Source organism: Typopeltis vanoorti, chromosome 14 (assembly GCF_054136105.1).
Source record: "Typopeltis vanoorti isolate ZY-2024b chromosome 14, IOZ_Tvanoo_1.0, whole genome shotgun sequence".
Classification (NCBI taxonomy): domain Eukaryota; kingdom Metazoa; phylum Arthropoda; class Arachnida; order Uropygi; family Thelyphonidae; genus Typopeltis; species Typopeltis vanoorti.
Genome location: NC_143562.1, coordinates 37488089 through 37505452, shown reverse-complemented (window position 1 = coordinate 37505452; position 17364 = coordinate 37488089). Strand labels below are relative to the sequence as shown.

General features: G+C 36.3%; 1 protein-coding gene across 2 annotated transcripts in view; it reads right to left on the bottom strand.

The window, feature by feature from the left end:
• LOC150099371 (uncharacterized) overlaps positions 1-17364 on the bottom strand; it is a 222429-nt gene that overhangs the window by 41123 nt on the left and 163942 nt on the right. For both annotated transcript variants that reach the window (XM_090403581.1, XM_090403582.1), the window contains one exon: positions 846-2015. In XM_090403581.1, the coding sequence (XP_090259707.1) occupies positions 846-2015 (1170 nt within the window). The remainder of the gene's footprint in view (positions 1-845; positions 2016-17364) is intronic.

The window sequence follows — 17364 nt, the reverse complement described above, 5'->3', positions numbered from 1 at the left end:
GCTAAACCAATCTGCTCAATCACTGTCATTTTCTTATATATTTCCACTCTGTAGCAAACTCTATTAAATATCTCATCGTGCTTACCATTACTTCATACCATATGTTCTCGAACTAAATACTACCATCCTCTCTACTGCTAAAGAGCCATAACTCTTCTGTCATTTACAACCCCCCCCCATCCCATCCTTCATATTCTCTTGGAATATGCACTATCCATCCATTTCTATTTCAGCCAGCCAACAAACTTTGGACTAAGTGACTTTGTCAATGGCACAGCTTTTTCTCCTTATTCCTAATACTTAAGTATTAGTATAACAAGACAGCATATCCCCAGACTGAAATAGTCCTACTCCATTACTGCACCCAATCAACAATTTTCACTTCTACTCTACAATGTTCTATTCAACTTTCTGCCTCATAGCTACACAATCCTTCATCTGGGTTCATCCTATCTTTCATTTATCCTAGTTATCCTAGTTTTTCACATGGTGGCAGGTTATCAAATATCATTATACTACAAACTTGACTTGTTAATCATGCTACCCATGAATCGCTAGGAATGATATTATAAAACACTGTTTTCTTTAAACAATCCTCAAACATCATGGGGTATTTTTGAGCATTTTTGTACCTGCTCTGAGTATTAGTTCACGAAACATTATGCATATTTCAATTTAAATAAAAATAAATACAAACTAACCTACCTGATGATAATATCAAAAATAATTTGCATATTTTAATTTAAATAAAAATTATTATGAATACAAATTAACCTATTTGGTGATAATGTCAAAACTAATTTGAACATTTTAATATAAATAAAACTGAATGCAAGTTAACCTACTTGGTGATAATGTCAAAAACTGGAGGTCAGGAATTGCTATTTTTACAGGAGTATATGAAGTTACATAAAAAGAATTGCTGGAAGGAGGTATTTCTTCAGCTACAGAAATAGCCACATCTTCAGAATTATGTGCTACTGGTTGCAAGGACTGCAACAGAGCATGTCCAGGACCAAGGCTATTAAGTAGTGAATAAACATCATTGTTCAAAGAAAGATCAGGAAGAATCTCTGATATGGTCTCAGCAGGCAATGTTGAAGTTACATTGGAAGTATTGATTTGTTCTGATGTATCTGTTCTGAGAAAAAATACTGTAGATGAAATACTATTATTAGACTCATTAGCAATGTTAGATTCAGATGATGCAGGAATTATCATGACTGTTGAAGAATTTTTATCTTCCCCATGAACAGGATTTAATGACTGTGGGTTATGAGAATGTATATTATCTTTTAATGCAGAAGTACCATGGGAATGATTATCACTACCATTGGTTTCTTGATTTTTCTGAATAACTACATCTGATTTGACACTGTTCTGATCCATTATGTTAGAATTTAAGCAGACATTTGTTTCAATATGAACAATTTTGGCTGAATTTTCAGTTACAGCATTAGCCCTGACTGTTACCTGATTCTCATCAGAATGCTGTTCATTTTTTTTATCGTGCATATGTATATTTGATTTACATATTAAATTAGCATCATTAGTCTGAATAAGATGCTCATGTGTTGCAGAAAGTTTGGGCATAATACAAGAATTTGTTTTTACTTTATTTCCTTTCACTGAATGTTTGGTTTCTAATGGAACACTTTCAGTAATTGTCTTCTTCTTGAAAACTGACTGTTGACACCCACTTAATTTTAAAGATGTGACACTTTCAGTTGCTGGCATATTGTTTGCTGCTGGTTCTTTTCTACTTGCCATTACTACTTCAACTTCCTCAGAGGTGGTTGAGGTGTACCTTGTGGTACTTTTAACTAACGTAGCATTAGACCCTATACCAACACCAGATGATTCACAAGAAATTGAAGTAAACTGCTCTTCTGCCATATGAGGTTCTGCTTCCATAAAATCTTGATCAGTGCCTTTAAACTGTTGACTAGAAGGACTAAAGCTGGTCTCATGACATAAACTAGGTTCTGTTCCATCATGACTAGAATCATATTTATCTGCAAGAAAGCAATGATGAAAGCTATACATTTAGATTTGCTTTTTTTTGTTTCTTTCTTAAACAGTAATCAAATATTCTTTATGCAGAATGACTTAAATATATTTACATAAAACATGAAATTTCTGTGAATGTTTAATAAAAGCAGCACTGTAAACATATAACCAAAATTAAAACCATATAATAAGAATGAAGAAACCCTATTATATATTCTATTTTGATTTGTTATTAAAATTCTCAAAAGAAATGAGTTATCAAAATAAATTACTTATTAGTTTAATCATGCATATTCAAGGTGATAAAGATTTATGGATATCAGCAGACACATTAGAAAATTACATCATTTTCTTTAACAGTATTTTCAATATTTTCTTCTAATGAAAATTGTATCATCATGGAGTTATTACTTTTGATGTTTTCATAACTTTCCTAATACAACACAACATAAGTAGAAAGAAAATGCAAAATGTGTGTTGCACTTGCACATTTTGCTGAAAATATGGCAGTCAATTACAACATAACAATTGTTATATACAGATACTGATTACATATATGTGAATTATATTACTGTTTTCTGAACATGATTTATTAAGGGGGATGTTAACAGTCAAAGAGCCACACTCCAGTACAAAACCTATTTGTTCAATCATTGAATTCTTTGACCCAGAACTCAGATATCCTCACCATACATTTTTGGTCAATGCTACAGCTCCTACAAAATAGATAAAATAGTACATGCACTCCTACCTCCCACTCTCCAAACACATAAGAATAAAGCACTATTATTCCTATCTCATATATATATCTAGGATACATCTAAAAAGACAGCTGAGGTACTAAAAAAATACAAACTTCACACCACATTCAAATTAGCAACCCTAATCTTCTCACCTAATCATGAACTCTATTCTCTGACACATTATGGAGTGTATGAAGTGGCCTGTGATTGTAACATGACCTACTATCAACAGACAGGAAGATCTGTTAACATCCACCTAGGGAACCATAAGAAATACATTTGTTACCATTATTACAAGTCAGGACTGGCACACACTCCATGCTTTCATCATCCTTTCACACAGGATTAGATGGAATAAAACCAATGTGCTGTATGGAAGTTACAAGTCAGAGAGACTATTTTTCATGTCGGCAATGGCTATGATGCACTCTCTCTAAACCTTAACAATTATGGCTGTATTAATCTGCCAAAAAAATGAAAGATGACGATTTTAAGATAAACTTCAACCCAACAACTGTAAAAACTTCTAATACATTAGAGAGAACCAAATTAGGATTTTAGATCTTTTGTCTATTATAATTTGAAATGCTTTACTCATTTTGCATGTGTGTGTTATAACAAGTTCTTGTGCTCTGAAGATGCTATTTGAAATTGAGTGAAATACAAACCAGTTAATAAATTTCCTTGTATGATTTGTTGTTTTTGTGTTGTAATTCCATGAAATAAGATGATGGATAATGTCCAATGCCTAAGCCTACCTGCAAAGATTTCTGGAAGCTATTAAAAATGTGTAGAAATGGAGAAAAGAGAACTGTAAAAGGAATCAAAGATGATAAAGAGGACATGAAAACTGAAGATATTCTAGATATCTGGGATAATTATTTCAAATGATTGCTAAATGAAACAAGCAATGACAGCACAGTGGTAGAAAACATTCATAAGGAATGCAACCAGAAGTACATATCAATACTTGAGGTAGAAAAAGCCATCAAAATGTGGAAAGGTAGGCTAGAGTAGATGACAAACAAATAGAAATGCTCAAATAAGGAGGTATAAAAGTATTACAGTGACTGTACTGCATAATTAAGAAGGCCTAATCACAGGGTAGAATTCCAAATGATTGGAGTTGGGAAATAAAAATGAATGTGAGAATTACAGAGGAATTTCCCTACTGAGTGTTCCTGGTAAGATTTTATGCAAGCATATTTGAGAAATGGCTAAGAAAATTGTAAAGGGAAACCCAGCTAGGTTATGGTCAAATAAGGGTTGTCAGGATAAGATTTTCACTTTATGACAAACAACTGAGAAATCATGAGAATATAACAAGGATCTGTATTTAAGTTTGGTAGATCCAGAAAAGGCACATGACAAGGTGCAAAAAGAAAAGTTGTTCAAAATACTACAATTATATGGTGTAAATTAAACATCATTTCAAGATACATCTTTGTTTGAGTTGTAAGTCAGCAATTAGAATCGAAGGAGGTACGGAAAAATGTTAATTCAGGTGTGAGACAAGGGTGCACATTATCTCTACTGTTATTCTCATCTATATGGATCAGATTATGAAGGAGAGTGGCATTAATTATTATTTTTTTTAAATGTAGCCCTGAGAGATTTATTTATCTCATTCCCAAAAGGTTTATTTGTGAACATATAGAACATTTGTACCATGGGTAGGTGTTAAGGATTTTTTCTATTTTTATTGATTTATATATATATACTAGGGGCTCTTCCCCCTGGCACCCCCCCCGTGGATTCTGATGACTCGAATTTTGAAAACTCGAAAAGGGGGGGTTCCACCCCCTTTGCACCTACGCCACCCATCCCCCCGAGTTCCGGACTGGTAGGCCGGTTCTCCCCCCCTGAGTTTCAAAACGTTTCAAATAACTCTAAAAAAAAAACGTGACACAAAAAGGCTTATCATTTTATATATACAGGGTAGATATAGTCTTTTTTTTAAATTTATTTTTTTACCTGGTCTGGAAAGCCTACTCAAGATACTAAACATGGAACAAACCAAAATTGGAGATGCAATCTTGGCTTTTAACTTTATGCAGATGATATTATACTTCTAACTGTTGTAATTACTTTGATATGAAAATCAGCAATTAAAAGACTATGACAATAGGCAGGAACACTGAAAACATAAACTGCATTTTGAATGGTGAACCAATACAACAAGTAAACATGTCAATTATTTAGGCACAATTTTCAGCTATTTTTAGTGAAGATTAAACCAAATATGGAAATAGACAATAAAAAACAGAGGTTTTTAGAATATCTCTGAAGGTTGATTTTCTACAGTTTAATTATACAAACAGCAAGATATCCTCCTCTGAGATATTGTTCATATATCAAACTGATTTCCTTCTCCAATTTCAAGATCATTCTACAAAGGATGCTGAAGTATTTGCTGTTATTAATGGCCTAACAAAAAGTATCCATTTACCAACCAGTACAGTGGATAATTCTCACCATCTTCTCCATACACTGGTCCTTTTATTAACTAGTTCTTCCTCCAAATATATCATAGATCTCAGTTTTCCTATAATAACTCCAACCACATTGACCTCATCCACATTTCTCTTTCTATAATGAGTATTCACCTTAATCTCCGTTTCATATCATCTACCATATCTAAACCAATGAGATGATATCTCTAATTTCTGTCTCTTTTGCATGGGCAGATTACATGTTTCTGCAGTCCTGCTCCAACACATAATAACTGAAATAATTCTTGCTCAAATAACAACTTTAATTTCCCACTCCACACAAAATCCCTGCCCACAATCCAAATCTTAGTTCTCCAACAAGTGTCAAAACTCAATGAAAAAAAAAAAAAAATCTGCATATTACTTATGACTAAGTTTAAAACCACCAATTCATACTCACCCTACTAGATCTGGAAAAAACAGACTCAGAAAGATCCAAATGCAACCCCTTCCCCTGTTCATTACATTTTGGTTCTTTGTTAATGGTACTGGGTGCAACCGTCTACTTTTCCTTCCATTTCGTCTTAATCACTGAAAGATAAGGCTGACCTCTTGGCTTCTCTTCCAACTGTTGTATAGATAATCAAGGACACTCACCTCCCACCATATCACAAACATACCACATGCATGCCATTTTTGATCTTTCATGAGAAATATTATAAATATCCTCATTAGTCTGGATACTAATAAGTCTCATGATCCACATGGTATATGGAATTAATACTGCTCCTATATCCACTATACAGGTTGCATTTTTCTGGCATCTACCAAATAACACAGAAGCAAATACAACATATAGCACATACAGCCCACTGCTAAAAAGAGATAAAATCAGTCATATAACTATCGCCCCATTGCTCTCACCTCAATCCACTCCAAAATAATGGAGATGGTCATCAACAGTGAACTTCTTCAATATCTGGAGGCCCACCAATTAATTAATTATCATCAATATGGATTTCATTATTATCATTCCATAGTATATCTCTTAGTTCAACTTACTCAGCCTTGAAAAAAAAAAAAAAAAAGTCACTTTTTGGAGAAACTCATGCAATTGCTCTTAACATTTCCAGGATATCTGATTGGGTTTGGCATAAGCACTCCTCACCAAACTACCATCTTATGGTCTGTTTTTTGCCCATTGTGATTGGATCATCAGTTTCCTCTCTTGTCATTCAAACTACTTAGAATATCCAATGTCTTAAATAATGATCTTCATACCATTCTCCAGTATGAGGAGCCCTGTTGTAGTGAATTTCAATGTTATCAAAACAAAATTGTCTTATTTCTTGCAAAAAAATCTTACTTCACCCCCTGCTCCCCACTGCTTTCATTAATAATTTTCAGAACTCCATTCAAGATCAGATTTCTCTTCTTGACTTACACCTCTATACTTTTTTTTTTTTTTTTGGCAAAACCACATCACCAGCATTTTCTTGAACAGAATCTTCTTCTGTTTCAAGAAAATGAAATTTCAAGAAAATGCCAAATAATTCTGTTCTGTATGACTTCTGACACTATATAAAACCCAAATCTGCTCTCTCTTAGAATAGTGATTTCATTTTTTTGCTGGGGGGGGGGGGAACAAAAAATTCCCTAAGGATGCTTGATATTATCCAGAAGGGGATAAATTCATTTAGTATTTGCCCCCCCCCTCACAGACTTCCTACAATCAAATTCTCATAGATGCTCTGTTTCTGCATCATGCCTTTTCTATAGAAATTTTCATAGGTGCTACTCCATTGAAATGACTACTTCTACGATCCATTCCACCTACCTCTGTTCACACATCAACTAATTCTTCTCCCCCCCCTCCCTCACTAATCACCTGCACACACACACACACATGGTACTGTTTTGATATAGGTTTTGTGATCTTTCACTTTCATGTGTATGGGGTGACACACACACACACACACACACACACACACACACACACACACACACACACACACACACACACACACACACACTGGGGGGGGCTGTTCTCCCCCTGGCACCTACAGTGCCAAACCCCCATGTTCCAGACTGGTAGGCCAGTTCTCCTTGAATTCTGATGACTGATGACTGGAAAGGGGAGTCCGCCCCCTGGCACCACTGAGTTCTGGACTGGGAGGTCAGTTCTCCTTGAATTCTAATGATTCGAATTTTGAAGACTCGACGCTCAGGGTAGCCCCTGACTTTCAAAACATTTCAAAAAATGTGACATAAAAAGGCTTATCATTATATATATATATATATTGGGTAGATGTATCCCTCAATTTATGCGATTAATTAATCCCATGATGTTATCAAGTATATCAAAATTGCGTTAATCAAATATGATAATCAATGGTAAAAATTCGTTTTATATGGTACTCTTTTAGGAAAGATAAAAAAATGAATGCAAAGTAAATGTTTAATAAATGCTTGTACCTACATTAGTTACTGCAATTTTTTTATCAAAAAAAAGTTATCAAGAGTCATTTGAACAGTTTTATTCTTTCTTATCAGCATAAATTCTATGATAAAAAGCAAACAGACTCTATACCTTGGTAAACAAGCATTCTTTGATTAACATCTGGATCCATATCCATTACTTGCTGCTTAAGCAATTCTAAACTGTGAAATATTCCATCCAGTTTTTTGAATGTTATCTCCTTTGGAACTTCATCTTCACATTTCATTTGTTTGTTGTCATCATATGCACGTTGTCGTTCAATTTCAAGATCGTTGTCACTGAAATCTTTTGAATTTGAATCCAATAATTCTTTAACATCTTCTGCATCAACACCATCAAAACCAACGTCTTCGCCAATTGCAACAATTTCTTCGACCACGTTGTTCACAGAATTTTGAAAACCACCTAACTCATTAGCACATTCTGACAAAGGGTTTTTCCAAACAGCTCTCATGTAGCTAGAAGACACTTGCTCCCATGAGTCATGAATGTTTTCAACTGCATGTTTAATGTTAAAATTTTTCCAAAATTCTTGGAGCGTAATCAAATTTCTGCCATTATTGTTTCTACTGCCTTTGCGAATGTTTTTTAAGAAAATAGGCTTTGAAAGTTGCAATGAGCCTGTGTTCATGGGTTGTAGCAATAATGTCGTATTTGGTGGAAAAAATAAAACTTTCCCATTCTCACACAGAGCATTAAGAGAATTTGGATGACCAGGTCAGTATTTAAAAGCAAAAGAGCTTTGAAAGCTGTTATTTCTCTTGCAATAAGCTTCAACTGCTGGACAAAAACCAATCTTCGAATAGGCTTCGGGTAACCCAAGCCTTCTGATTCGCCCACCAAATTACAGGTAAAGAGTTCTTGTTACATCCTTTTAAAGCCCTTGGGTTCTGAGTTCAATAGACAAGCAGTGGCTTCAATTTGAATTCCAAGTATAACAGTTAAGCGATCTTTTGAAACTTTATAGCCAGGCTGCATCACTTCTTTTTTTGATATAAAAGTTCCCGATGGCATTTTTTTCCAATAGAGGCTAGTTTCATCTACATTGAAAATTTGGTGGTAATCATAATAATTTCCTTTGATAATTTTCTGCACCTGAGCAGAAATGTAGATGCAGCACCTTTACCTGCTATTTTCACATTCCTTAATCCAGCTGTAGATTTAAAATTTTCAAGCCAGACTTTGATACCTGTGAATTTTGAATTGTCGTCTTTATATTTAGTCTCTTTAAGTCTTGAAAAGAGGCTTGGAGCTTTGGCCGTGATATTATAGGCGCTAATTGGAATTCTCTTTTGGTTGCAGTCTTCCAGCCAAATAATCAACAGATATCCATTTCAACCATTATAGCACTTTGGTTATGTGTGTATTGCATACTTGTAGATGAAGATGCAACTTTACCTTGCTTGCAATACTCATCAGCTTTGGATAAAATAATTATTGTAGACTCGTTAAAACCAAATTCACTTGCAATCTTACTTTTACTTTCACCATGTTTAATTCTTTTAATTATACAAGGGATGTCCAGAAAGTAAGTTCTGTTTTTAAATATTTTCACTGCAGCGCTGCACATGCGTGCTGAGTTTGTTGACTCCTTAGCAAGGCATTGGTGCCATTTTCAGACATTCTCGCAGTGTGCACGCTTCTTGGACACATGTTTATAATGTCTAAGAAAATCGAATCGCCTGCCGCATTTGAAATCAGGTCAGTTATCCGCTTCTTGAATGCGAGGAACGTTAAAGCAGTTGAAATTCATCGGCAAATTATTGAGATTTATGGAGAACATGCAATGAGTGATTCAATGGTACGAAGATGGGTAAGACTTTTTAATGAAGGAAGGACATGTGTGCACGATGATGAACGAAGTGGGAGACCATCTTTAGTGACTATACAAATAAATAACGGAAAAACTCACGTAGAAATATTATTTAATAGTATAATTTTCACCTGTGTGTCACAGGCATCTTCAGTACAATTAGGCACAAAAATTAAACACTAACTGACAATTCCAAAAAGCGCCACCTAAGTAGCTGGTGTAAGATAACTAAAAAGGTCAATAACTTTCCTAAAAAAAAAAAAAAAAAAAAAAAAAAATTTAATACAATAAAAAGTTAGGAAAGATTAGCTGATTTGTAAAGTACTATCTCCCATAAAGGGGATAGACGTAAGCCGTCGGATCTGTTTAAGTTAGGAGAATGAAGTAGAGTTTCACATGCTTCTTTATAAAGGCGTTCCATGAGAAACTGACTTTTGTGAAGAACTCTTGTCTTTCTCCAATGAGAAAGAGTTCTTCACAAAAGTCAGTTTCTCATGGAACGCCTTTATAAAGAAGCATGTGAAACTCTACTTCATTCTCCTAACTTAAACAGATCCGACGGCTTACGTCTATCCCCTTTATGGGAGATAGTACTTTACAAATCAGCTAATCTTTCCTAACTTTTTATTGTATTAAATTTTTTTTTTTTTTTTTTTTTTTTTTTTTTTTTTTTTTTTTTAGGAAAGTTATTGACCTTTTTAGTTATCTTACACCAACTACTTAGGTGGCGCTTTTTGGAATTGTCAGTTAGTGTTTAATTTTTGTGCCTAATTGTACTGAAGATGCCTGTGACACACAGGCGAAAATTATACTATTAAATAATATTTCTACGTGAGTTTTTCCGTTATTTATTTGTATAGTTATGTCTACTCATGGTTTACCTCTTTTAAAACTTATCTTTAGTGACTGATGATTTGGTGTGTTCAGTTGAAGAGATCTGACAGAATAGGGGATTCACTATGACACCACTCTCGCTGCAATTTCCAGAAGTTTCACATTCATGCATTCATGAAATTGTGTCAGAGAAACTGAATTATCGGAAATTGTGTGCATGCTGGGTGCCAAATTTGCTTACAGAACAATACAAAGTGAATCAGCTGGGCAGTACATTGGAATTCTTTACACGCTGCCTTGAGGATGGCAATGCTTTCTTGAGCAGACTTGTCACAGGGAACGAGACTTGGGTGTCGCATGCAACCCTGAATCCAAACAACAGTCCATGGAGTGGAGGCACACCTCATCACCAGTCAAGACAAAATCAAAGACAATGGTTTCCACTCGGAAAATCATGTGTACTGTGTTTTAGGACAGACAAGTAATTTTGCCTGGATGGGTCAAGGCTCCACAATCAACATGAGCATGTACTGTCAAACCATCATGCTCATGACTTTTTTTCTCTCAGCCAGGAAACACTCCTCAAAGCTTGCATGTTTTTGCACAGTAAATTTAAAGGCGCATTAATTAAAACTCCTGCTGCATATATAAAGGGATTGTCACAATTAATTTTGCTGCGTTAATTAAATCCCACATTAAGCAAGGGATACTTATATGTATGTATGCATATATATATATATATATATGTAGAAAGTTTTTTACCTTGGGTATATACTATGTTAAAGATACCAAGCAATTTTATAAGCTAGGTTTTAATCCTTTTCCCAAAGTAAGCAAACAGACAAGTAAGTCAAGTTTGCGCCTGCATGTAGTGCAAGTTGAGGCAACTCGTGGTAAAGGTGGAGTAAGCTCTGATCACTTTCCTTAGTATTTTCCCTTAATGCAAAGCACATCCCCTTGTGGAGATGTATGATTCTATGCATTAAAGGCAAGGGCCACTACCCAGACCAGTTTCAACCTTTATTGAGGTCCGTCAGTGGGAGCCAGACCTACAAATGCCAAGGTTGAAGTAATGCAGAGCTTATAAATTTTAGCTAAACAAGTTGCCACAAGGTGCTTTGACCTTATTAAATAAAAATCTCAGAAATCACTGACGAGACCTCAATAAAGGTCGAAATCGGTCTGGGTAGTGGCCCTTGCCTTTAATGCATAGCATCATACATCTCCGTAAGGGGATGTGCTTTGCATTAAGGGAAAATACTAAGGAAAGTGATCGGAACTTATTCCACCTTTACAACGAGTTGCCTCAGACTTGCACTACGTGCAGGCACAAACTTGACTTACTTGTCTGTTTGCTTACTTGGGAAAAAGGATTAAAACCTAGCTTATAAAATTGCTTGGTATCTTTAACATATATATATAAAATCTTCTAGCTGTTTTTATTTTTTTAGTGTGAATTCCGTTTATGAAAGGTTGGAAATCTATAGCATATTAGTTCCATGGGTGGATGGATCAAGGACTAGATAATTCTCTCCTTTTCTTCTTCTAGAGATCTAGAAGAGGAAAATAGTCTAGTTTTTAGCTACTTCAGGACTCCAAAAGGTAGGGATGATATACAGAGTGAAGCAATTCACCTACCACATAAAGACGTTCACAAACATTCGGAGTGGGATTCAAATCTACAGCCTGTTGATTGGAGTATAGGATATCTGCTATTTAGAAATATCAGATTATCTTATATATATATATATATATATATATATAATGATAAATGCATTATTTCCTGTAATTAGAAACTTTTATTAATGATTTACATAAAAGAAATCTTTGTATAGTTATGGCCTGTTGCAAATTTATTAGTTTTAATTATATAACATAAAAAAACTTGAGAGAAGATCATGTTTAACTTTTTGGTGAGCTAGTAAAAAACTATAGATCTGTGCCAAGCAGTAGTGTACTTGTGCAAAGTTTGTATTTCCAAATAGGAAATTGATATAGTGAGAGATGTTTATAATAAGACATGAATATTTCTTAAGTGAAAAAAGCTGGGAAAAAAAAGAATATTATGAGAGAAACAAACAGTTCTCCCAAAATTAACAGATCAATTTCTTTCAAAGGAAACTAAGCTGGAGCGTAGATAAAAATAATAAGAATTATAAGTTTCTCCTGAAGTAACGAGCAGTTCCTTTTGATACAATGAGCAACAAACTTGTTCTAGTTAATGCTTTAAACATGAAACAGATTAATGTTTTCTTGTGCTCAAGGTTAAGGAAAATGTTTCTAGAAGGAAAAAAGAGAACCTTAAAATTATCTTTGTACTTCAAAGAAAGAAACAGAAAAAAGGAAATGATATGTTAAAGATATTATCTTACTCAAGAAAGGTCATGCATAAATTATATTTTTGTTCTCAAAGAAAAACAGGTATATGATTCATTATATTTTAACATGTTCATTGCCAAGCTGAAAATTGGAATTTCGTGTGGTGGCCAAATTTTTTTTACTTGATAGCGACGTCCACACGATAACACGTGATCAGCCGTTTGGTGAGAACTTGCATCACACGATATCCCGTGACTGGCAATGAACGTGTTAATGCCCACTTCTGAGAGAGTAAGAAAATGCTTGTTAAGTTTCAAGTAACTGCTTTTGTTTGTTTGTTCTCAACAAATATTGTGTGATGTTTATGTTCTTGTCAAATGTTAAGTTTGCGAACTCTTCCCTCATTATAATGCAGTTTTATATACATAGCTTACAAAACACAATTTACATCCAGTTACACCCATGCAATACCATACTTTATACTAATATTGTTTGCTTTCGTAAATAAAGACATTAATTTTGAATTTCCTATGTCTCTCACTCAATCTTTTTAATTCTTAAGTTAGCTTATTTTTAAAATAATATCCTTGATCCAAATCTGTGTTATTAACTGAAAACCACTTTAGTATATCACAGGGAGGAGAACTGATATGCCATCCACTGAGTCAATTAACACTGCCTGTTTGCAGGATGACAAACCCGAGTTTCTGAAAGGGGAAGAAACAAGCAACTTTCACATAAGATTGTCTAGCACTTCTTTAACTACAAGGATCTTATTAAGGAAGAATTCTTTGCATCCTAGAAAGGGTAGTAGATTGTATGAGTTAGTAATGGCCTAGTCACATTGTTGGAATTCAAACCTGATTTTCACCATCTAAACAAATATACAAGGTATTATCAGAAAGCTCTTGTGGCTGTTTAATACTTGAAGTAAATATTCAGTAAATCCACATGCATAAAAATATTTTTTTTCGTTAATTCAATTCAGCTAGTCAAAAGCAAACTTCTTCTTCTTCTACAGCTTCTCCCACTTAAGTGGGGTCACTGTTTGTTATGAGTCTCCTCCACACCTTCCTGTCTTGGGCTGTCACCACATCCAAGTTCTTCATCTTCAAGTCCTCTTCTACCAGCTCCCTCCATCTCTTCTTTGGCCGCCCACGCTTCCGCCTTCCTTGCACATCCATCTGCATGACACTTCTTCCCACATATTTGTCCTCCCTCCTCATCACATGACCAAACCATCTCAACCTTGCCTCCTGTATTTTCGCTCCTAAGTTCATAACTTTCACTGTTCCCCTGACATAGTCATTTCTCAGATGATCCTTTCTGGTCACACCGCACATCCACCTAAGCATTCTCATCTCTGCTACTTCCATCCTGCTGATGTTATTTTTCCTCAGGGCCACAGTTTCTATAGCATATGTCAAAGCTGGCCTCACTACTGTCCTATAAATTTTGCCTTTCAGATTGATCGGCACCCTCTTATTGCATAACACTCCAGCCATCTCCCTCCAGTTCCTCCAACCTGCTTGTATCCTGCATCCCACTTCCTTCTCAGCTCCTCCATCTTCTTCCACTGTTGAACCTAAGTATCTAAAGTCTCTCACCTTCCTGATGACATTTCCTTCCAGCTCCAGATCTGTCTCCTGGCCACCGCCCACTGCGCAACACATATACTCTGTCTTACTTCTGCTCAGTCTCATACCTCTCTCTTCCAGTACTTTTCTCCATCTTTCCAGTTTAGTTTCCGCTTCTTCTCTTGAATCTACACACAGCAAGATGTCATCTGTATACAACATTGTCCAAGGTGCATCTTCTCTCACCTCCTCTGTTACCACCTCCATCACAATATTAAACAGAAACAGACTTAATGCTGACCCTTGATGCAAGCCAACTGTTACTTGAAAACTTTCTGTCTGTCCCAAACAGGTCCGAACACTTGTCTTCACATTTCTGTACATTTCCCGCACCAACCTAACATATTTCTCTGGCACCTTCTTCTCCCTCAGACACCTCCAGACTTCTTGCCTTGGCACTCTATCGTATGCTTTCTCCAGATCAATAAATACCAGATGTAGCTCCCTTTGTTTCTCTCGATATTTTTCCATCATCTGTCGTAACCCAAAGATAGCATCTGTTGTTGATCTACCAGGCATTAAGCCAAATTGTTCCTTTGCAATCTCCACCTCCTCCCTCAATCTACCATCAAGAACCCTTTCTAGGATCTTCATTGTGAGGACATCAACTTTATTCCTCTGTAATTTTTACAGTCTTGTGCATCCCCTTTACCCTTGTAGATGGGAACAAGAGTACTCTCCCTCCATTCCTCGGGTATATTTTCCTGTTGGCAAACTTTCATGAACAGGTCCCACAGCAGGTCAATTCCCTCTTCCCCCAGTGCCTTCCATGCCTCCACTGGAATTCTGTCGGGGCCCACCGCTTTTTCATTCCTCATCCTCTTCATAGCCTCCGTCACTTCCATTCTACTGATGTTCTGCACCATCCCCTCAGAAGGCTGCCCATCTCCTCTGTGAGTCCTTGCATTTTCCTCATTCAAAAGTCCCTCAAAGTATATTTTCCATCTGTTTCTTATGTCCACATCCCTCCATAATACTCTTCCTTCAGCATCTTTGATCTGCCTCACATGTAAGATGTCCTTAGCTGCTTTATTTCTACATTTCGCTAGTTGGTAAATTTTTCTCTGTCCTTCCTTTGTTTCTAATTGATCATACAGATCTTGATATGCCATGGCCTTCGCCTGTGCCACAACTCTCTTGGCTTCTTGCTTTCTCTCTTTGTACACCTCTCTGTCCTCTTCCACTCTTGACTCATCCCACTTCTGCTTTGCCTTCCTCTTAGCTGTCACTGCCACTTGTACATCATTATTCCACCACCAACCCTCCTTCTGCTCTCTAATCTTTTCAGATGTCTCACCAAGCACCTCGATTGCACAGCTCAGGATTACTTTTGAATTATGTTTCCACCAATCTTGTACACTTTCCAGTCCATCCGAAATCCTCTCTAACACTCTCTCCCTAAAACGATTCCTCACACTCTCCTCTTTTAAGTGAAACCACTTAATTGTCTTCATCCCATGGCAACCAGAAGTTCTTATCTTCGATCTTATTTTATTAAAGTATGCGCACAGCAGTCGGTGTTGTTGTGCTACTTGATCTGTTGGAATTACTTTACAATTTCAAACTTAGGATGTTTTCTTCTAGTCAAAATGTAGTCAATTTGTGAGCTGTTGTTACCACTTCTAAATGTTATCAAATGTTCTTCCCTCTTGAAGAAAAACGAGTTCACAATTGCCAGATCAAACGCTACTGCAAAGTCCACAACCCTCTCTCCTTCCTGGTTCATCATTCCTACTCCGTGGCCACCATGCACCCTTTCACAGTCTCTATTCTGTCTTCCTATGTGCCCGTTCAAGTCTCCTCCAACAATCACCATCTCATTTTCTTCCAACTCCCTCATTTCTTCATCTAACACGTTCCAGAACTCATCTTTTTCCTCTGCTGTACAACCAACTTGCGGGGCATATACACATAATACGACCACCCGCTCTTCTCCAAGACCCAATTTCATTCGCATGATCCTGTCGTTCTTTCTACCCACGTCCAGTACTTCACCCTTCATTCTGCCACACACCACAATTCCTACACCATTTCTTCCCTCGTTATTCGTTCCAGAGTAGAACAATTTATATCCATCTCCCAGTTCCTTTGCCTTTCCCCCTTTCCACCTTGTCTCCTGCACACATAAAATGTCCAACTTCCTCATCATGTCTGCCACCTCTCTTCCCCTTCCAGTCATGCTTCCAATATTCAGTGTTCCCACTCGCAACATCCTCTCCACCTGCTGGGCTTGCTTCTTTAACCGCACCCGCCCTTGATGCGGTAGCCCTCGTCCACTTCTCACAGCTGTAGGGCGATGTGGCTGCGCGTCGCTTAAGGGGTACGCCCTAGCCCTTATATCATTTTCTCTTCGACTCATAATCATAGTTTGAGTTGGCACTGAAGTTTTCCGACCGGATGCCCTTCCTGACATCAACCCTTGCATTTATCCGGGCTTGGGACCGGCACCTATTGAGGCTAGCTTGCCTCCTTCGGTGGCTGCATAAGACGAAATGACTTAGCAAGATAGGAAAGACTCACCCCTAGCCCTCGAATACTCTAATAGCATCAGGGGGAAGGAGCAAGGAGAGGAGAAAGAAGCAAAGAAAGAAGAGGAGGGACCAGTCTACAGAATAATATAACAGATATATATTACATGAAGTAAGACATGGTCCAGCATCATTCAAAAGCAAACTAAATCTCACAAAGGTAAAAAAAAAAAAAAAAAAAAAAAAAAAAAAAAAAAAAAAAATCAGCAGTAGACATCATGGATCATCTCTGAGGTTTTCTTAAATTAATGAGTGTAACCATTAATTCAATGTATGGTCATTTTTGTTTACTGCTACACAACTTCAAATACTTCATTTGTGCAGAAAACATGTATGCTACCCCCCCCCATTATGTCTTTTATATGTTCTCTCATGCAGATCTACCTATGCAACTCATCTGTAATTGTAAAAATGGACATATCAGATAGGCAGTATACCGTAAAAGGAATCAAAGATGATAAAGAGGATATGTAAACTGAAAATGTTCTATGAACATTTTCAATGAATATGTGGAATAATTACTTTGAAAGATTGCTAAATGTGATAGC